Below are 22,789 nucleotides of genomic sequence, written 5' to 3'. Positions count from 1 at the left end.
GTAGAAAGGAAAGAAACCCACTCAAATATTCCCACCCTTTAAAGATTAGCCACTGTTATCATTTGAGGGAATTTTTTTCTGGTTGTTTTCAATGCAACCTGTAAAGCTAGTTGTTGTAGTACATACTTCATCTTGTATCTTGCCTGAGTTTTCTCTCATAACTCTCCTCCTACTTCCTTTGACTTTAGCCAAACTGGCCCCAGACATGCCAAGTTTTCCACCTCAGAGTGTTTTACTGAGTCGTCTTCTCTGGCAGGTTCTTCCCCAGGTAACAAAAACAGCATGGTTCACTCCCCCATCTCCTTAAGTCTTTACGTATATGTCCCCTTGTCAGTGAAGCCTCTTCTGATCTTCCCATTCAGTTTGCACCGGTGTTGGCTAGAACTCCCCCTGTTCCAGACCCATCCTTTCCTGTGGCACCCAGTGCAGGACCCAACGTAAAACCTGTCTATTGTCAATGCCATTGTTCTTTCTAATATGCTACTAGAAACATTAAGCAGTAGTAATTTTTCTAAAAAAATATTTTGAGACAGGATCTCCCTCTGTTGCCTAGGCTGGCTTACAGTGGTGTGATCTTGGCTCATTGCAACCTCCACCTCCTGGGCTCAAGCAATCCTCCCACCTCAGCCTCCTGAGTAGCTGGGGCTAGAGGTGTGTGCTACTACGCTCAGCTAATTTTAAAATTTTTTGTAGAAATGAGGTTTCATTATATTGCCCAGTCTGGTCTCAAACTCCTGGCCTCAAGTGATCCTCCTGCCTTGGCCTCCCAAAGTGCTGGGATTGTAGGTGTGAGCCATCACTCCAAGCCAGCAACAGTACTCTTTGCAAAGGCTTTAAAATATCTACCTATAGCCTATTCTTTGAATAAATCATACCTCAATCATCGCCCTACTATGGAACATTTAGTTACATCTAATGTTTTGCTGTTACAAATCACATGAACCTATTATGAACCTTTTGTGCTTAAAGTGTTTTTCCATTTCTTATGCATTAAAATACATTCTTGAGCATGGGATTACTGGGTCAACATATCTTGTATTAAGACTCATGTGGCTGAAAGTGATAGAAACTCAACTCAAACTGGCTTAAGCAAATCGATGGAAATGGTTGGCTAATGTATTTGAGAAGTAGAGGGATAGATCAGTCAGGACTGATTTAAGAGGTTCAGTCTGTCTTCGGGAGTCTGATCTGTGTTTTAGTACCTACTTTCTTCTTGTGTTGGCTTCATTCTCAGGCAGTCTCCTCCCACTTGTGTCAAAATCACTGCCTGTAGCTCCTGTGTTCATCCTCCTACCTCTAAAATCTCGAAGGAAGACATCCCCTTTCCAATATTTTCAGTAAAAAACTTGGCACAGGTTCTCATCGGCTCAAATTGAATTGTGCCATTTTCAAATCATTTGGACATGGGACAAGTTAATGGGATGTACCATCATCCCACCCAAATCACTTATTCTGAGTGTAGGGCAGGTGCCATTCCCAGAGGAGAATCAGGATGCTCTTATGGGATGGGGACTGCATGCTGGGCTGGCTCCAAATGACACATCTTCATTTTACCTATGAACATTTTAGGGACTCTGTGTCTTAAAATAAATTAATAAAAAGAAAAAGCCAGCAGAGAAAGAGATAGGTGCCCAGTTGCATCCTAAGCATGCATTTTTTTGGCTGTGTAACTGCTGCCTAATCAGATAGCAGTGTGTTTCTGCTGTACCACATGGGGCCAAGAGCAGCCTTCATAGGAGAGCTCTGTCCCACGGCTGCCTGGTTGCCCATCTCTTTGTGGATGTGTTGCCTGTTTGCACCATAATTGTCCGAGTTCAGAAGGGCCCTTATTTCTTGTCCACTGTTGAATAAGCACCTGCCTTGAAGGCATTGCGGCCTTTGTTGGCCCTGTGGTGGCTTTCCACTACACTCAGCCACATGTGCATGGAGCTCCAGGTGCCTCTGCCACGTAATCGCTCCCTTGTAATCATCCTGGCTCAGGCCTGCCTCCAAGCCAACCTCATTCTTAGCATGAAGGAAGTTGGAAACTTCCTGGTGAAAACCCTGTGGAAGTTGGGGGGTGGGATGCTGTGTCAACCATTCTGACCCTTCCATTGAGTTTGTTCTTATCTCAAAATTGGGATGTGTCACGGTGAGTTATGAGACAAATAAAATGAAGTTATTACTTGACACTCTTCAGAAATTGCTGAAAGGCCATCTGAACGCTTTCATTTGGATCCTGTGCTAATGACTATTTGCTGTTATTTAGTAGGAAGAGCTGGGGAGTTGGTCACATAAAGGAAGCTGTCAGAGCTAAGGCTGTGTGGAGGGCCCTTCAAAGTAGTCTCAATTCCCCATGCAATTTTTGGCATTTCTCCCTTTCCATCTCATCAAGAAAATTAGATGGAGCCAATTTATAAGTAAATAACACATCTCTGTTAAGGACTCTAGGTTAACTTGCAGCCATCTCGCTCATATTTTCCTTGGTGCAGACGGGATAGAGAGGACTAATATTCCACTTGTGCTCTAGGTCATCCATTCTGTGGCAGGCTTAATTCCCACAAGTGGATCTTTCCCACATAATTTTGAGAGTGTTGGAAATCATGGACACAACACTCCAGTTGAGTTGGGGACACCCCACCTGCCATTTAGGGGCCATCTCCTTTGTTTGATTCCAGATTCCTGAGACAAGATTTCTTGTCTTTCTCAATATAGTCAAGTGAATGTCCACTTGAAATCTGTTTTGAAGCCATGGTTCACTGCTGGTGAGACAGGTGCTCTTCTGCCATAGCGAGTCACGGGGAGTGCTTTTCTAGCTGTTCCTTTTCCATGGTGCTCAGCCCCAGGAGTGCAGGTGGAGACAGACTGGGAGCCTGGTGGTAGCTCTTCTCTCTTTTTTTTTTGAGATGGGGTCTCACTCTGTCACCAGGTTGGAGTGTGGTAGCATGATCTCAGCTCACCGCAACCTCCGCCTCCCGGGTTCAAGTGATTCTCCTGCCTCAGCCTCCGGAGTAGCTGAGACTACAGGTGCGCAGCACTGCACCTGGCTTATTTTTTTGTATTTTTAGTAGAGATGGGGTTTCTCCACGTTGGCCAGGATGGTCTCGATCTCTTGACCTCGTGATCCACCCACCTTGGCCTCCCAAAGTGCTGGGATTCCAAGCATGAGCCACTGAGCCTTCTTTTCTCTGTTGTAGATCTGGAGCATCTGTGCACGATGTTAGTTGGAATTAAAAAGGTTTCCACTGCTGATAAAGAAGCAACCTACAAAAAGCACACAGCTAAGATATTCTAAAAACAGGTTGTAAAGGGAAAGAAAAGATATCCTCCTTGACTTATTTCTGTAAAATTTTGTTACGCTTAGTTAACAGTTATGGAGCATGTGCTGCGAGCCAAGCTGTGTTTTATAGGCCGCCTCGGTGCTCGCAGCAGTCCTGCCAGCGATCAGCTGCCTTTTTTTGCACCTGTCAGCATGGCTGGTGAATTGATGTTCTCCGGAAAGGGCCGGTGCCCCTTTACAGCACCATACCTGTGTGTCCTGTGAAAACTCCAGCTGGTCACCATGCACAGCTGGCTCTGCCCTTCTCCCTGTGCCAGTAAGAGCAACAGCAGGGACTCCTGGAGCAGCTCATGTCAAAAACAAAGGTGGTTGCGGATTTAATGGGTTGTATTCCGCCTCACACAGTCTGAGCACCGGAATGTGGCTGAGTTTCAGGAAGGGCCTGGAAACGTTTGGACACCAGTAGTTCACTCTCCCCGGTGCTGTGGCTTTCCCATGCTTGCCTTCCCGCTCCTCAGTCTTTATGGCAAACAGTGGCCGATGGCAACTCCAGCATTTACAAGTTGCTGTTCTAACCACATAGATTGACCAACTAGACTCTCTCAGTCTCAAGTCCTAAATCACAGAAAATGAACGCTGCTTGGTCCATAGTGGATCAGGCACCCTCCTTACAGCTGGAGGGCACAAGGCACAACACGTTGTCTAAGGACTGTCCCTGGACCTTGTGGAGGGGACAAGGAGCAGGTCCTAGAGAAGGGACATTGTGATGAGCTGATGGAAGTCCATGTAGGCGTTGGCCTCTGTGCCTCCCACCCACACCTCCTACTGCGCCAGGGACCACGTAGGCCTGGGGACAAGCCACTGCCGGCTTTGCTGACCCTCAATGTAGGGCTTTAGTCTTGGTTGGAGGTGCATGTATGCTTGTTAAATATGGCTTTCTTCTGGAGATCTGCCGTTGTTATGTCAAATTGAGACGTCTTTGAAGCTGTCATTGCTTTAGCACAAAACAGAATTAGGCAAAAGTGCTACCCAATTGACGTTCTCCAATTTAAAAATATGGATCAAGGCCGGGCGTGGTGGCTCACACCTGTAATCCCAGCACTTTGGGAGGCTGAGGCGGGTAGATCACCTGAGGTCAGGAGTTCGAGACCAGCCTGGCCAACATGGCGAAACCCTGTCTCTACTAAAAATACAAAAAATAACTGGGTGTGGTGGTGGATGCCTGTAGTCCCAGCTACTCGGGAGGCTGAGGTGGGAGAATCACTTGAACCCGGGAGGCGGAGGTTGCAGTGAGCCGAGACAGCACCTCTGCACTCCAGCCTGAGTGACAGAGCAAGACTGTCTCAAAAAAAAAAAAAAAAAAAATCAAGATGTGTTGTAATTATAATTGTGGCATTGACATTTGTAGACATCTCTATTTGTAGACATCTGTTGTTTAAGATCATTTGTCACTCTTTTCTAAACAACTGTTATTGGTGTCTACATTGGATTTTAAACTCTGGTGCCTACAGATTTTTTTTTCATCTATCTTAGCAGTGGTGTATGCCTTAGACACACCACCTTATTATGGGAACAGTTTGGGTGATTGGAGTTTTACTTTGAAAGTTTGATGTAGTTCCCAGTTGCTAAATTCTCAAAGTATCAGAAGGCATTTGATTGACAGCTGTTTAAGCAATTTTATTTGGAAATTGGCCCTCAGGTGTTTCAGAACACTGTGAGGGGAAGTTGTTGCAGGTGGACTCTGGGAATCATTTCAGTTCACGCTTCATTTTTAAAAAATTCTTAGATTTTACACGTACAGTTAATTTTTAGTTTTATTCTCTTGGAATTTCCCCACTGATGTTTAAAAGGCCATGTAATGTATTAATATACTCAAAAATGAGAGAGGTTTTAAAATATTCTGAATAATATTTTCTTTCTTTTTAGCTGTCTCCGTTATGAGGTACAGCGCCTCTGCTTTTGGGTTTGCAGTAAGTAACCTGAAATGTACTTTCATCAAGTTTTGCACGTTTTTTCATAAGCCCATAAACCTCACCCTGAGCCCTCAAATGAGGGTGGTTAGTGTATGAGAGCTTAGCATGAGAAACACGCTTTATGGAAACCCACTTCTATTAAAAAATGAACATTTAACAGAATTATCTGCAACGAGGACTGTATAATTCTCAAGCACAGACTGGGGGGAACCATATTTCCCACAGTGTGCTTGGGTGAGAGGATGTTTTGGGCATTTTAGCCCTTTTTTGCCTTCCAGGTTGTATGTGGACCTGGTACACACTGGAGCAAAGCATTTGCTGGTGTAGGCAGAGGTTTGCGAGTTAAGATCAGGGCTACTCATGCTAGGATGGGTCAGTCTGTAGCCAGCTAAGGGTAACCTGGCTTCCCAGCCAGCCTCCTGATGGAAGCTAGTTGGAGAAAGCGGGTCTCTGCTTCACAGGCTAGGTCTGTCGAGAAATTGGGTGAAGTTTCCCCAGGCCCCTTGGAGAGGATGCTAGTGCTTGTGATCTTCCAGCTGAGAAGTGTGGTGTGGTGCAGTGTCCCATAAAGAGAGCTCTCAGCACCCCTGCCAAGTAGCTCTAGGGTCTCCTGTACCCGAGGGTCGGTATGCGTGTTCCCAAACCCACTTCTGCCCTTTGTTGTGAGAACTTGCTATTGTAGGTACATTGCAGATTCTTTTCCGAATCTTATGAAAGATGTGGACCATCCAGGAAAAAAGCACACCGCCACACACACATACCCAGACATACCACATATACACACGCACACACACAATGCATACACACCCCCAGAAACACACAAACACGCACATACATTTTTCTCTCTCGTTCTCCCTAGCTTTCTTGTGCATGCATGCTCTCTCATTCAAACAGAAGCATTGAATTTTGTATGCAACTTTAAAGTGCTGGCAGACTTCTGGCAGGTCCTGGTGACCCCCACCCTCACCCCTGGACCCCAGGTAGAATAGTCCCATTGAGAGTCAAAAATAGAATTCTCACTTGAATCTCTTATCTGGGATGTGCAGGAAACTACTGCAATTATCTTGACTGTCATGGGGAAACCAATTCCGTGTGTTTCAAAACAGTGAACTCCCCACCTTCTGCCCTATGTCTCCAGAGTGCTGGGAGCCAGGGGCCCTGGGAGCAGAGCCCCCCACATGGCACGCTGGGTCTCCGAGCTCCAGACACCCCAGGCGCCCCAGGCATGAGGGCGGTAAATGGCTGCGTCGTAATGATGGGAGGCCTCTTTGCTCTGAGTTTACTCGTGCAGATGTTCTGAGTCACAGCACAGTTGTCCTGTGTCTTCACATTTGTGTGCTATTGACTCTGGAAAGCCTCTAATGCCATGTCTCCTTCTCCTAGTTTGATGCCATCCTGGATGTCCTGTCGTCGGCAATTGTCCTGTGGCGTTACAGCAACGCGGCCGCTGTGCACTCTGCCCATAGGGAGTACATGTAAGTGGATTCTTGTCTTCCTCCAGGCTGCAGAACCCGTGCAGATGAAGGCCACGGAATGAGGCCCTCAACACAGCTTGCCCTGCAGCTTTTGTCCCAGTGATGAGAAGAAGGTCCCCAGGTTGCTTTTGAAAGTGACTAGTGCAATGCCAGCCATGTGATGGGATCCTCTTGGGATGGTCAGAGAGAGAAGATGTACCTTTATAATTTTCTCTGTTCTCAGATTTTGAGAATATTTGTTTGCTGGTCTATCCATCTGCTCATCCATCCATCCTTTTGCTTTTTCTTGTTGGAATCTTTGTTCTCTTGGATTTTTATGCTGTTTTTCTTCTAAGTAAGATGAATTCTCCACTGTCATTTACAGAAGACATCTTAAGGGCATTCTAAATTATTCTATTTGCCTTCTACCCCTCTCTGTATTAGGGGATGTTGCTTGCCCCAGTCTTCACATCCCATGGGTGCAGATTTTGACTTTGAAGGACTTAACGTTTGTGACTCTAAAACATATGCCTTTTCCAACTTCCATCTCTTTATATCATTTGTAAACCCCAGGGTAGTAACACAGGTTCTGTAATCAGATCTTCTAGCTCTGTGATTATGGAAGCCAGTAACTGCTCTGTGCTTCATTCCTTCATCTGGAAAAGCAAGAAAATGACAATGCCTCCTTTGTAGGATGATTGCAATGAGTACACACACACACACACACAGACACACACATTTTTTATGCACATACCTATACACTAATATGTGTATATATATATGCATGTAGTTATATGTATATATGTGTGTGTATACGTGTATGTGTGGGTATCAGGGCAACAGTTTTCTCTGTCTCTGCAGCTTTTGGACAGTTGAACACAAATGAGTAAATGCCCCTTTCTGTGGTTTGTGGTGGCACCCAGATGGAAAGTACTCTTGAGGCTGGGTGTGGTGGCTCACACCTGTGATTCCAGCACTTTGGGAGGCCAAGGCAGGTGGATCACTTGAGGCCAGGAGTTCAAGACCAGCCTGACCAACATGGTGAAACCGCATCACTACAAAAATATACAAAAATTAGCTGCACATGATGCTGTGTGCCCATAGCTCACCTACTCGGGAGGCTGAGGTGGAATAATTGACTGAACCCAGGAGGTGGAGGCTGTAGTGAACCAAGATCCTGCCACTGCACTGCAACCTGGGCGACAGAGCAAGACTTTGTCTCCAACAAGAAAGTACTCTTGAATGGGATGTTAGGTAATATTCCAACATACAAGTGTTACAGGACCTCTTTGAGGCCAAGAGACAGTAACGTATCTGAGACTGAATATGCCAGATGGAAAACTTTTAAAAGATGACACCATAACTGACTCACTAATGAGAGCAAATTTTAATTCATGTCATTGTTAGCTTTAGTTAGTGTACAAAAACTCATTTTAGGGCCGGGTGTGGTGGCTCAAGCCTGTAATCGCAGCACTTTGGGAGGCCGAGACGGGCGGATCACAAGGTCAGGAGATCGAGACCATCCTGGCTGACACGGTGAAACCCCGTCTCTACTAAAAAATACAAAAACTAGCCGGGCGAGGTAGTGGGCGCCTGTAGTCCCAGCTACTTGGGAGGCTGAGGCAGGAGAATGGCGTGAACCCGGGAGGCGGAGCTTGCAGTGAGCTGAGATCCGGCCACTGCACTCCAGCCTGGGGGACAGAGCGAGACTCCGTCTCAAAAAAAAAAACAAAAAAAACAAAACTCATTTTAAATGTTAAATGTCTATTTTAATGGGCATTAGTTTTTTTTTTTAACAAATATAAGTATCAAACTTGTGATATCACAGATGGTATCATTTAGGATAAAATTAATTTTTAAAAGTGAATTTGTAGTTGAAAAAAATACTAGAAAATAGCAGTAAACTGACTTTTAAAAATTTCACATGATGGTTGAGCGTCTCTAATCTGAAAATCCAAAATTTGAAATACTCCCAAATTCAAAACTTAAGTGCCAACCTGATGTCACAAGTAAAACATTCCACACCTGATCTCATGTGACTGGTCACAGTCAAAACTTTGTTTCGTGCACAAAATTACTTAAAATATTGTCTAAGATTATCTTCAGGCTGTGTGTATAAGGTGTATACGAAACATAAATGAATTTCATGTTTAGATTTGGGTTCCATTCTCGATATATCTTATTATGTATATGCAGCCATCCCAAAATCCAAAAAAATCTGAAACCTGAAACCCTTCCAGTCCTAAGCATTTTGGATAAAGGATGGTTGACGTATTCCGTGATGACCAACCTTGACTTAACGCTTGTCTAGCCAAAGGAGTAACTAACGCACCCAACCCAAGCTGTTCTGGGTATTTGAGGAACTCAGAAGTCTAGAGAGTGTAATGTAGAGAGATACTCGGATTTCAGGAGCTAGCCACTGTCTTGTCAGAGGAACACGTCATCTTTGGTTCTATAGCTGCACTGTCCAATATGATTGCCACTAGTGCAATATTTTAGCACTTGATATGTGGCTTGTCTGAACTGAGATGTGTTGTAAGTATAAAATACACACTAGATTCTAAAGACTTAATGAGAAAAAGTATTTATTAATAGTTTAAAAATATTCATTATGTGTCGCTATTTAGAATATTTTGGAAGTATTGGTTAAACTTAAATTTTTTTTTTTTTTTTGCTTTGGCTTCTTAAAATGTCTTTTAGAAATGTAAAATTACACATGTGGCTTATATTATATTTGTATTGGACAGTGCCCTCAAAGGAGAAAGTTTTCCCCCCTGCTTTTTCTTTTTTATTGCAGAGCTAATAATACATAATTTGATTTGCAATTCCAGAAAGAATTGAATTCAGAGTTTTCCAATTTCATTATTCTAATTTGCTTTTTAATCTGATTTCCTTTCTGCTGAAATGAGTTTCGTACATATTAGAAAGCCACGAATAATTGTGGCTTTTCTATATTGTTAGGATCTGTGTGAATGTTTGTTAGGTCTGGAGGTTTTCCAAGATCAAAATTGATGAGAAATGTCTTTGCTTTCACTGTTTCTAATAATCCCCCAAACAGCTACTGTTCTTTAAAAGTATATATCATTGCCCAAAAGGCAGAAACTCACAGAGGAGTTGCTTTGATTAATTCCCAGGTGATTGTTCACGTGACAATGCCAACGCATTCACTTGGAGATTCCTCATCTAGGGATTTAAGTGATACTCACAATCCTCTGTATTGTTGGCTTTGGTTTAAAGTTTCAATCCCTGGCTTACCCCATGTAAGTTTAAAATTAATGAAATCACTGCCAGCTGAGAAGCTGATGTTTGCATATTAATGAGCATAAATGAATTAGAAAAGCCATTGGTTTTCAGTTAGTTGCTGGAGAGTAATATTAGAGGAAATTGGAAAATATGCAACTGGCCCTTAGCTAATTCCCTTTATTTTTTTTGAAGTGGACGCAAAACCTTGGGATGAATCTTGAGCTTGAATTACCGAGGCAAAGCAACTCGAAACCTTCCTTAGCCTTGCCACCTGGTGACTATGCATCCTTATTGTGGATATGATGGGGTATTTCATACTCAGGGAAAGAGAGTTTGGCTTCAGCACCACCAGATATAGCTAGCCCTAATAGTTTTTGTTTTGCATTTTTAAAAATTGTATTATTATAAATTTTTATTTTTATTTTATGTTGTTAAAACATATAACATAAAATGCATTAGCGTAATCATTTTTAAGTGTATGGTTCAGTAGTGTTAAGTATATTTCACGTTGTTTTGAAACAGATCCTCAGAACTTTTTTTCATTCTGCAAAATTGAAACTCTACCCATTGAACAACTCCCCATTTTTCCCTGCCCCCCAGCCCCTAGCAATCACCATTGTACTTTCTATTTCTATGAATTTGACTACTTTAGATACCTCATATAAATGAAATTATACAGTATTTGTCTTTTTTGTGACTGGCTGATTTCACTTAGCATAATGTCCTCAAGGATCATCCATCTTTTGTAGCATGTGACACAATTTCCTTCCTTTTAAAGGCTGAGTAATCTTTTTTATTTCTTTCATTTATTTTTTCGAGATGGAGTCTTGCTCTGTTGCCCAGGCTGGAGTGCGGTGGCGCGATCTTGGCTCACTGCAACCTTATCCTCCCAGGTTCAGGCAATTCTCCTACCTCAGCCTCCGGAGTAGCTGGATCTACAGGCATGCACCACAAAACCTGGCTAATTTTTGTATTTTTTGTAGAGTTGGAATTTTGCCATGTTGTCTAGGCTGGTCTTGAACTCCTGGCCTCAGTGATCTGCCTCCCTTGACCTCCCAAAGTGCTGGTATTATAGGTGTGAGCCACTGTGCCCTGCCTAAAGGCTGAATAATATTCTGTTGTAAATATATGCCGCATTTTGTTTATCCATTCATCCATTTGACCATTGCGAATAATGCTGCTGTGAATGTGAGTGTGCAAATATCTCCTTGGGACCTGCTTCCAATTCGTTAGGATAAATACCCAGAAGTGGGATTGCTGGATCCTTTGGCAGTTCCCTTTTAAAATTTTTGAGGAACCTCTATACTATTTTCCATAGTTGTTATATCATTTTATAATTCTACCAACTAGTTTTTTTAAGTTCCAAATTTGGTTACTTTCCTGTGGTAGGAAATAAAAGTATGGAGAAGATGGACCATCAGGTTTACACATGGTCAGGATTTTCAACAGGTAAGATAGAAGGAGGGGCAAGGGAATGTTATGTTTACAAGCAAGGGATTTCTAAGAAGAGACAGATTAAACTAGTCAAGGAGGGGTGGAAGGATAATGGCAAAGTTAATGAATAGTCACCATGGATTAGAAGTCTTGATTATAGCCGGGCACGGTGGCTCACACCTGTAATCCCAGCACTTTGGGAGGCCAAGGCAGGCAGATCACAAGGTCAGGAGATCGAGACCATCCTGGCTAACACGGTGAAACCCCGTCTCTACTAAAAATACAAAAATTTAGCCGGGCTTGGTGGCAGGCGCCCGTAGTCCCAGCTACTCAGGAGGCTGAGGCAGGAGAATGGCATGAACGCAGGAGGCGGAGCTTGCAGTGAGCCGAGATCGTCCCACTGCACTCCAGCCTAGGTGACAGGACAAGACTGTCTCAAAAAAAAAAAAAAAAAAAAAAAAAAAAAACTTGATTAGAAGACTAGAAGTCTTGATAGGTCAGTAATTGTTGGCATGGGTACTAATCTGAGAGTAGGTTGCTAAATACCAAGATTCCATAGGTGTTTCACTTATTGGCACAGATTTAGGGTAGAGTGAGTGGCTGAGGCAGCATGGGGACGAAAGTTCAGGGACATGGATGAGGCCAGGTGTTGGCTGGATGATCCATTTGAGATTGAAGTTACCAGGAATGTGTGTAGAATTTGGGGTGGAGGTGAAGGCCATGAAGCAGGTCATCATCAGTGAGTCACCAGTGAGTGCAGGGAAGGGGCCAGGAGGTGAGGAGGCAGCGCAAGGAAGGCGACGCAGTGGGTGCTTTAGTCTGATGGCAACTGGCAGTGTTGAGGGAGGAAGCTGGGGGTGGCCACCAGGAAGAAAGAGGCTTGGAGAATGTGGGATCAGAGAGGAAAAGCGGCCTCTACTGCAAAGGCAGGGAAAGCGGCTTCCTCAGAGAACAGCTACGTTTTTATTAGGGCAAGAAAGGTGTAAAGCGAAGAGTCAGAAAAGAGTTTGAGGGTGTGGAGACTGGGAGGGTAGGATGAGACTGGGAGAGAAGGGAGCCAGCCTCACAGTGGGTGACAGAGGAGCCTGGGGGTGCGGGTGGGGTTGGTGACACTGGCCTGGTGACAGTGGATTGCTATGCAGCCACTCTGAAGAATGAAGCACTATCTGTGTACTTACGACGTGACCTCCAAGCTGTATTCAGTGAAGAAAGCGTGACACAAAATAGCATGTGTGGTCTTTTCTCATTTGTTTTAACAAAAGAGGTTTGCATCCACACACACTTGTGTAAGCTTATAAAGGATACAAAGGAGACTGGCAGCAGGGTCGCCTCCCCTCCGGGAGGGGGCTGGGGACAGAGGAAGGAGGGGGACACATTTTCTTTATGGCAACCAGAGCTGTCCAATAGATGCTCGGTGGCGATGGCAGTGTTCTGTATCCGTGCTGTGCGATATGGTAGTCACTAGCCACATGTGGTCATTGGGTACTTGATATGTGGATAGAGTCACTGAGGAACTGGATATTGATTGATTGAGATGGAGTCTCGCTTTGTGGCCCAGGCTGGAGTGCAGTGGTGTGATCTTGGCTCACTGCAACCTCTGCCACCCTGGTTCAAGCAATTCTCCTGCCTCAGCCTCCCGAGTAGCTGGGATTACAGGCATGTGCCACTACGCCTGGCTAATTTTTTGTATTTTTAGTAGAGACAGGGTTTCACCATGTTGGCCAGTCTGGTCTCAAACTCCTGACCCCAAGTGATCCGCCCTCCTCAGCCTCCCAAAGTGTTGGGATTATAGGCGTGAGGCACCGCTGTGCCTAGCCAGAACTGGATTTTTAACTTGATTTAATTTTAAAGAATTTAAATAGGCCCATGCAGCTAGTGGCTACTGTATTGGACAGTGTCTCTTTAGGTGGGTCATTTTTAACCTGTTTTCAAAAAACAGACAAAAGTTCTTAATAAATGAAGATTGAGGAGATTTGGAAATGAGTGATACTGAGGAAAGGAAGGAGGTGCTGGAGATGGAGGGCTTGGGGAGAAATGAGTATAGGAGGAACTTGGCAGGGCCGAATGACATGGAATTTCACGTCCGTCCCTGCCATTCTCTGCCCTGTGTACTGTGTAAGGCCCCAGGAAGAACAGCCTCCTGCCACCATGAGCTGTGAGGGCCGTGGGATGCTTGCCACAGAAGGTCCAGCTTGATGCTCATTGGGGGTCTGTGACATTTTGCATACGATTGCAGCACAGGTGGGGCTGTGTGGAGGCGCCCCAGGCCCAGCTGTCTCCTGGGCTGTCAGTCAGCTTGCTGAGATGGAGGTGAAGGCAGATGGGAGATGTTCACCTGGACAGCCTTCTAATTCTACAACACGGAGTCACAATGCAGCCCGAGAGGTGGTTCTCCTGTTCCAAATGTACCTCCCAATGGCGTTCTGCTCAGCTGCACATTGGGGTGGGAATTGGAGGGCCCGCAGTGGATGTCTTGAGAGAGGCATAAGCCCTTCGTGTGTCTTCCCATGTGAAATAGATGGGCCCACCGGTTCTCACCCAGGCTGCTTGCTCTGCGTTCTTTTCCAATTTGCTGAGCCACATGCATTGGCCTGAAAGCCACCAGTCAACAGGATAGCTTGATAGCCTTTTGATGTCTGACTTTACCAGCACCCTTGCTGCTGTTAGAAACAATTTCAGAAGTTTAAAAAGAAAAGTAACTGATTCAGTCAAGAAGTGATGGATTAGTAATTTGCTTTTGGTGTCTGAGCTGGACTGCAAAGGCAATGAGTTACGCCAAGAACATATTAAAATAGTATCATGTCTCCCTGCATTCTTCCTGTAGGGTGTTTGATCTGGCCCTAAATCAGAGGCTCTGAGAAAGGGAATCCTATTTACTCCACATTTGTCTAGTGCTCTTAAATTGACAAAGCTCTTGAATGTGTTTTAACTCAAGAACAGAATCTGAACTAGAAGAATACGTAACTTCAGAGATGCCCTCGATGGCTGATGAGAGTCAAGGCAGAAGGTGGAGCTGTTTCAGCAGGACGGGAGCTCCTCCGCCTTGAGTAGTATGAATTTTACTCGCTCGGAGACAGAAAGGAGTGGCCCTCCACTGTCCTGAACAGGACAGATGAAAGCAGGCATGACACAGACATGATCCTACTGGGTTATGGTGCTGCAGGTAAGGTGTACTAGAGGAAGGAGTGTAGACTTGGTCCCTGTTATGGGCTCAATTGTGTCCCCTAAAAAGATATGGTGAAGTCCTCACCTCCCAGTACAGAAGAATGTGACCTTATTTGGAAACAGGGTCTTTGGAGATGAAAACAAGTGAAGATGAGGTTATGCCTCATTAGGGTGGGTCCTGATCTGATTTGACTAGTGTCCTTATAAGAAGAGAAAGCAGAGACAGTCAGATACGGGGAGTAGACCGCTATGGACAAGGGTACAGAGACTGTAGTAATGCATCTACAGGCCGAAGAGTGCCAAAGATTCCAGCAAAGACCAGAAGCTAGAAGAGGGAACTTCCTTGTAAGTTTAACAGGGAGTGTGGCCCTGCAGACACCTTGATTTCAGACTTGTAGCCTCCAGAACTGTGAGACAATACATTTCTGTTGTTTAAGCCAGTGGTCCCCAACCCTTTTTGGCACCAGCGACTGATTTCATGGAAGACAGTTTGTCCACGGGCTGGGGTTGCGTGGGGAATGGTTTAGGGATGATTCAAGCACATTACATTTTTTGTGCACTTTTAGGGTTTGTGCTCCTATGAGAATCTAATGCCATTGCTGATCTGACAGGAGGTGGAGCTCAGGTGGTAATGCAAGTGATGGGGAGTGGCTGTAAATACAGATAAAGCCGGTGACAGTCTGTGGTCTGGGGATTGCAGACCCCTGGTTTAAGTCACTCAGTTTGTAGTGCTATATTATGGCAGCTGTGCAAAGCTAATGTAGTCCTGAGAAGAGTCCTTCATCAGTGCTGCACTCTGCTGCTTACCTGCTCTGTGACGCCACATGATTTATTCGTCTTTCAGAACCCCAGTTTTCTCATCCATGAAAGGGAGGGGAGGGTCATGACAGCTGCCATGTGACATCATGGTGAAGATCCAACTTGGCATTAAATAACTTACTTTCCATCCCTAAAATTTTGGAAATTTTTTTTATTTGTCATCCTGGAAGAGTTTGAAATTGTCTACCTTAGCATTTTGTTTTGCTTTTCAAGAACATAGAATAAAATAATTTGTAAATAAAAATGTAAGAAAACCCAGACATACACTTCAGCACATTTAGAAAGTTGCTTTTGACTTAGCAACAAGGGATAGTCATGTAGTGAAGGGATAAAAAGATTGTGTCTTGATGCCTCAATTTCATTCCCACCCCCGCCCATGGTGTGCAGTAAGAAATGTGTGGGGCAAGACAAAGTAATATGTGTTTATTGTAAACAGTTAAGGTAATTCATAAAGGTGCGGAGAATACAGTGAAACTCACTTGTTACTGGGCCTTCCAGGGATAACCGGAGCTAACATTTTGATGTATGCCCCGTGTGTGTGTGTGTGTGTGCACGTGTGTGCACACGTATATCCATTTAGCTTTTTTTTTAAAACAGAGATCTACATATAGTTTTTCTGAAAACTGTTTTTTTCTTTATTTAACACCATCATTTGAACATCTTTCCATCCGTGGATAAATAGAGATTTGTTATTTTTTGATAGCTATGCAGTATTCTATGTATGGGTTTAGCCTATTTTAGCAATTTTGTGCTGAAGACATGGGTTATTTCCAATGTCTTGAGGTTAGAAAAAATCCAGAATAACTGTCTTTAAACATTTGTATTTTAATGCCTGTCGTTTTGTTTCTTTAGGATAAATTACTAGAAGTCTGGATCAAAGAAAATGCTCACATAATTTTGATGACCAGTGTCAAGCCATGCTCCAAAAGCATCATACTCATTTACCACTAGCGGGGGTGAAAATGTTTATTCTCCTTTGCCAGCACTAAGTGTTATAATTCTTTTTATCAGCAATGCTAATTCTCCATGTTAATGTGCATTTCTTTAGTTAGCAGCCTAGTTGAACATATTCTCATATGCTTTGGGAGCATTTGCATTTCTTTTGGGAAATGGGTTGCCAGAATTTCAGATGGGAATGAAAAGCCTTTTATTTCCATCTTGGGACAGTTCCCAGACTGTGGAACCTAGGCAACTAAGGAAGCACAACTTAGTAATTGACCAGGTAGTTCCTGCTTTGCCTTCATCACTCATATTCTTTTTCTGCAGTGCCATGGGCGTTTTTTGTTTAAAAAATGGGCTGGACTCTGTTAAGTAGAGGTATTAAACACCAGGTGGAGAAGAAGGTAACTTTTGTTCCTGAAGGCTCCTGGTTAGTGATGGATAGAACTGGAGTTTAAACAGGGGCTTGCTTGCTCTGAAATTTGCTCATAACCACTGTGCAATGCTACCTCTCCAAATGGTCATTTGCATGACTCAGTTTCACCAGTCTGACATTCCACCTGCCTTCTCCTTCCTCCTGGAAATGCATCTTCCTAGCAATTAACTGCAAGCCAAAGTTAACTAGAGGGAGAGGGAAAGTGGTTATGGATCCAGAAAAATGAAGAACTATAAAATTCTCCAATTTGAAATGCAGTCCTGGGCTTTGGTTCTGTCTGCAAGGTGGGGAAATGGCTGGCAGTTGGCCAGACACAGGTAAACTGCCTGGGCCACTGCAGGGCAGTCTAGGAGCCAGGTTGGTGTTTCCGGGAGCTAGTATTCATTTCCTGGGTCCCCTGACAGATGGCAGCCATGACAAGTAACTGGGCTGGGGCCCTGTGGCTTTGCCATCAAGGAGTCATAACTGGCCTTTGTCTGCAACTGTAGCCTGTCCTCTGGCACCTGCTGCCAGGAAGCCTTTGCCAAAAGCAGTGTGTTCTATCCCTGGAGTGCCAGGGCCTAGCGCTATGGATGGGGCCGTGTCTCACCCTGAGGCTGGTCACCCTTTGGACACTTGCACCTGGAAGTCATGGTGTTTGGCATCTTGCTCCCTGCTGCCGTCGGTCAGCTGCTGTCTGTACGTGGAGGTGAGCGGGCTGAGTTCAGGAAGACAGGCATGAGGGTGAGGTCCTTCTCCCTTTGTTTTCACCTTTGTCAGTGGAGATGTGGGCAACCTCCTTCCCTTCTCAGACATCCTGTGTTCAGAAGAAATCTCTGTGGGCTTGTTTTCCCCACAGCTGTCTTTGAAGTTTTAGGGTCAGAGCATGGCATGTTTTTTCTCATTTCTGTCCCAGATTTTGTTCAGGGTGTTTGCTACTGGACATTTAAAATTCTGTTTGACTTTATGTAGGTCCTGCCATTGACTACAAATCAATACCAAAACGTTGATGTTAGGTTATGATTGATGCTTCCTTTCTCCTTAGACATTTGAAATTTTCTGAAAAAAATTTGTAAGATACATATACAGTTTTTGTAATCATATCAAGCATACTTTTTCCCTTTAGTGGGGTAGGGGGGGAAGCAAGCCAGTGTGAGAAGGAAGACGAAAGCTCTCATTTCCCCTGTGCTGGCATTGCTTTCCTGTGATTAGCCCACCGGGTGCTATTGTGCGTACACCGTCAGCACCGCTGGGTGCATTTACCTCCCTTATGAAGGGCTCTACCACAGCGCATGTCGCCTTCCTCGGGTGTCCATGAAATTACATTGAATGGAATTCTGGTGATTTTTTTCCTCCCCATCTCGTGCATCTCTAAGTAGTTGCACCCTTTGAGCTTTCAGTCAGTGTGGGTTTTACCAGCATCTTTCTGTGGCATGATTCCGCTTGTTCCTATCACTAAATAGGAGGCATTTAAATACATCCTTGAGTGGTTTTTCATCGTTCCTACCCACTCGGTAAGATCATTGAGAAACACGTGAGATAATAAAGGAACGTTCTTGGCACAGTGTTTGACCTGAAGTAGGCACTCCATACAGGGGGGTTATTTTTAGCAGGCTTTCCAGGCAAAACAGACATAGGTGGTTTTTATAAATATTAAAATATAATTCACATAGCATACTATCACCCGTTAAAGAGTACGGTTCAGTGGCTTTTAGTATAGTCAAAGTCGTGCCTCCATCACCACAGTCTGTTTCAGAACATTTTCATTACCACAAAAAGTCCCACTCCCTGTAGCCTTCACCACCCAGCCCCTCCCAGCCCTCCTTCCCCATGCCCAGCCCCAAGCAGCCACTATTTCCTGTCCTTAGAGATTTGCCTGTGTTGGACATTTCATGTACGTGGAATCATGTACTCTTGGTCCTTTGTGGCCTAGCATATCTTTTCTTTCTTTTCTTAGTCACTCAGGGTAGTGTGGTCAGCTTCACCCCCGCTGTGGTGTGTCAGTTCTCCATTTCTATTGAGGCATCATATTCCATTGTATGAATATGCCACAGTTCAGTGATCCATTCATCAGTTGATGGGCATTTGTGTTGTTTCCGCCTTGGGGCTATGATCAAGGATGCTGCTGTGAGCGTCCGTGTGCTAGTGTTTGTGGGAAAATATGTTCTTCTTTTTCTTTCTTGGGTATAGAGCTAGGAGTGGAATTGCTGTGTGTCATTGTTTGGGCTGCTGTAATGAAATATCATAGACTGGGTGGCTTATAAACAACAGACATTTATATCTCACAGTACTGGAGGCTGGGAAGTCTAAGATGAAGGCGGATTCAGTGTCTGGAGAGGGCCTGATTCATAGATGGCATTTTCTTGAGGTGTCCTCATATGGCCGAACAGGCAAGGCAGCTCTCTGGGGCCTCTTTTATGAGGACACTTATCCCATTCATAAGGGCTCTGGCCCCCATGACCTAGTCACCTCCCAAAGGCCCCAACTCCTAACAGCATAGCCCTGGAGGGTAAGGGTTTTAACATCTAAATTGTGGAAACCTGTAGCCCCCGCAGTGGATTATATGGTAACTCAATGCTTAACATTTGAGGAATTGTCAAAACGTTTTCCAAAGTGGCAATGTCAGTTTACATTCCCACCAGCAGGGTATGCAGGCTCCAACTTCTCATCCTTGCCAACTCTTATTATTATCTGTCTTTTTGGTTCCAGTCATTCTAGTGTGTGTGAGTGGTATCTCAGTGTGGTTTTGATTTGTACTTGAGTGTTATTAAAGTACTATTGAAGTAGTGGGTCATTGTTCTGGAGGAAACTTCCAGGAGGCCCTGCAACTCACTGACATTTGTTCCGCAGGCCTCTTTACCACTCTGCAGAGTCTGGCTTGTGAGCTCACGGACTGAAGCTTGATTTTAATGGCACAAAGTCAGGGGACTCAGATGAATCAAGCTCAAAGAACTGACATGCAAAATGGATAGGATAGCAGTTTATTAGTGGATGCAAAGTATCTCCATTAGAAGACCTTGTCTGGGTGTCTGCTATGGACTGGGTGTTTATGTCCTCCCTGAAATTCATGTATTGAAGCCCTAATTCCCAATGTGATGGTTTTAGGAGGTATGGGTGCTTTGGGAAGTAACTAGGGTTAGATGAGGTCATGAGGTTGAGGCCCCTATGATGGGATTAGTGCCATGATGAGAAGAGGGAGAGAGGCCAGCACTTGTTCCCTCTGCCTTGTAAGGACACAGTCTGTGAGCCAGGAAGAGGGCCCTCACTGAAATCTGACAATGCTGGCACCCTCATCTCAGAACTTCAGCCTCCAGAACTGTGAGAAAGTCACTGTTGCTTAAGCCACCCCGTCTGTGGTATTTCGCTGTAGCAGCCTGAGCTCTGACAGTGTCCACGTGGTTTCTTCCCTTTTTCTCCCTGCAGGTAAACCCACGTAGGGATCCTGGGCCTTGGAACAAGCAGGGATTGGGTGAATACAATATTTAGGGCCATCAGCCTCTGATTGCCTGATCTGTCAGTCTGTATTTTAGAGATGTGGTTTGGGTCTAAACGAAACCACCTTTGAGACCAGAACACTGGGCAAGGTTCTTTCCCTGTGGGCAACACACTTTGCAGTGATCTGCCCTCTTTTCCCTTATAACGGTCTTTTTTGTGTTTTCCTAGCAGACCAACCCCCTTCCTGATTAATAAGCCTCTTCTTTGGTTATGTGGATACTGTGATCATCTGCTGATAATTGAGGCTTTCTGTTCTGTTTCAATTGCAGGTTTTCTAAGTGCCTGTAGGCCCTAGACCTAGAGCTATGGATCTTATAGCCTGGCAGGGAACCATGGCCTGGGAGCTGAGGGATTTTTGTATAGTTCCTTTTCTAATCTGATAGGTTTTGACCTAAAAGTTTAGCTCTGAAGATAGTTTTATTACTGATTTTCTTAGTATGCTTCAGGCACTGTGCTAAGTATATTCTATATTCTGTCTCATTTAATCCTAGAACAGTCCTGTGAGATACAGGCTTTGCTCTTCCAGTTTTATAGGCGGCAGATGGAGGTTTAGAGGCTCTCAGGGGTGGACAGAGGCCCAGAGCTGTAGAGCTGGAGTCCTGCTGGCGGGGCGAGGATTCGTGCCCTGCGCTGCTGACCTCCAGAGCCCGGGGCTGCCTTCACTTCAAGGCAGCAGCGCATGTCCTGCTCAGGTGGGAGGCCCCAGGGAGTTCTCTCTGGCTGTGGACTCGGGAGGAAAGAGGAGGAAGAGAACAGCTGTGAACAGCTCCAACCTTAGTCACTGGCACCAGCGTGTCTCACAGATTTCCAGCAAGCTGGACGGGGGAGCCCAGAAGGGGTTTTTGGGCAGAGTCTCCTTTCATTTTCCCTACAGCCCAGAAGGAAGCTGTTTTCCCAATTTGAAAGGCAAAAAAAAAAAAAAAAAATAGTTTGTGCTATACATGATGTAGTACCCTTTGCTTCCATTTCCTCATCTGTTAGGTTAAGGTTGAAATTTCTCATCTTACCTGCCTTAAGAAAAGGATTAAAAGACATCGGTGTGAGACTTGAAAAGTACGTGTATGCACACGTGCACGCTTCCTCTAAATATATATACACAGAATGTCAAACATACAAATAAGGCTGGGTGCTGTGGCTCATGCCTGTAATCCCAGCACTTTGGGAGGCCGCCGAGGTGGGCAGATCACTGGAGGTCAAGAGTTCGAGATCAGCCTGGCCTACGTGGTGAAACCCTGTCTCTACTGAAAATACAAAAATAAGCCAGGCGTCATGGTGCGCGTCTGTAGTCCCAGCTGCTCAGGCAGCTGAGGCAAGAGAATTGCTTGAACCGGGAGGTGGGGGTTGCAGTGAGCCAAGATTGTGCAGTTACATTCCAGCCTGGGCAACACAGTGAGACTCGGCCTCAAAAAAACAAAACAAAACAAAACAAAAACCATATAAATAAGTGAATGTATAAAATATTTATACATATAGAAGTAATATATATTAACATGAAATCTACCCTTTTAATTAGGTGTACAATACTGTGTTGTTAACTATAGGCAGGTCTCCAGAACTTATTTGTCTTATATCACTGAAACTTTATGCCCCTTTGATCAGTAATTCCCATTTGCTCCTCTCCCCTTAGATCCTTAAACACAAACCACTGGAGGGGGAAGTGTCTGAAAGGACTTTAGTATTTGGACAGGAAGATTGCTCCAGGCTTACATGGAGGAGTTAATAAAAATCCTCTTTCCATAGCTTTCTTAGGGCGACAGAACTGGCAAATTGCTGTTTATTTGCTTTTGTGTTTGTTACTACAAGGAATTGGGAGTGTGGGTGTTAGCACCCACCAAAATTTGTTCCTTGGCATTTTCAGTCAAGACAGTGCTTGCTGTGTGTGTGTTTTTAAGTGAGAAAAACAATGTGTACGATATGTCAGTGGCGTGGAAGTCACCTGTGAACAACCAGGACATGAATCTTGCCTGCTTTCAAAATCCAAGTTCAAATTCTCCTCCTCTTCCAAGGTGACCGAGGCTGAGATTATGGAAAAACCAGGTTTCTATAGATGTAATTCTTCCAGAATACAAGGACATGTGTTAGAATCTGAAATTGAGTACTTTTCCAAAATACTAGTGGTATAAGGAGTCTGTTGACAAGTCTTGTCTGGGAAAGCAGATGGAAGTTTGGGAAATGAGACATTCAGGTCCCTGTATCTCAGTGCTCCCCTTACCCCGAGCAAGGTACTTTGCTGGCTTCATCAAGACCAGTCTGGCTCAATATCTGTTCTTCCTCAAGGATTCACTTGGCTGTTTGGGTTGAAAACTCAGGAAAGGTGGTCACAGACAGACTCTTTATGGCCTTTTCTAAGTAGAATGAAGATAATTTTTTTTTTTTTTTTGAGACGGAATCTCGCTCTGTCACCCAGGCTCGAGTGCAGTGGTGCGATCTCGGCTCACTGCAACCTCTGCCTCCTGGCTTCAAGTGATTCTCCTGCCTCAGCCTCCCGAGTAGCTGGGATTACAGGAGCACGCCACTACATCTGGCTAATTTTTTTTGCATTTTTAGTAGAGACGGGGTTTCACCACATTGGCTAGGCTGGTTTCAAACTCCT

At 44.6% G+C, this 22,789-nt stretch overlaps 1 protein-coding gene across 1 annotated transcript in view; it reads left to right on the top strand.

The window, feature by feature from the left end:
• Positions 1-22,789, top strand: part of TMEM163 (transmembrane protein 163) — a 279,577-nt gene that overhangs the window by 178,318 nt on the left and 78,470 nt on the right. The window contains exons 3-4 of the mRNA XM_011937717.1: positions 5,186-5,229; positions 6,616-6,707. Coding sequence (XP_011793107.1) covers positions 5,197-5,229; positions 6,616-6,707 — 125 coding nt within the window. The 5' untranslated portion in view covers positions 5,186-5,196. The remainder of the gene's footprint in view (positions 1-5,185; positions 5,230-6,615; positions 6,708-22,789) is intronic.

This window comes from Colobus angolensis, unplaced genomic scaffold, assembly GCF_000951035.1.
Source record: "Colobus angolensis palliatus isolate OR3802 unplaced genomic scaffold, Cang.pa_1.0 Scaffold168, whole genome shotgun sequence".
Lineage (NCBI taxonomy): Eukaryota > Metazoa > Chordata > Mammalia > Primates > Cercopithecidae > Colobus > Colobus angolensis.
This window is presented reverse-complemented; position numbering and strand designations above follow the sequence as displayed.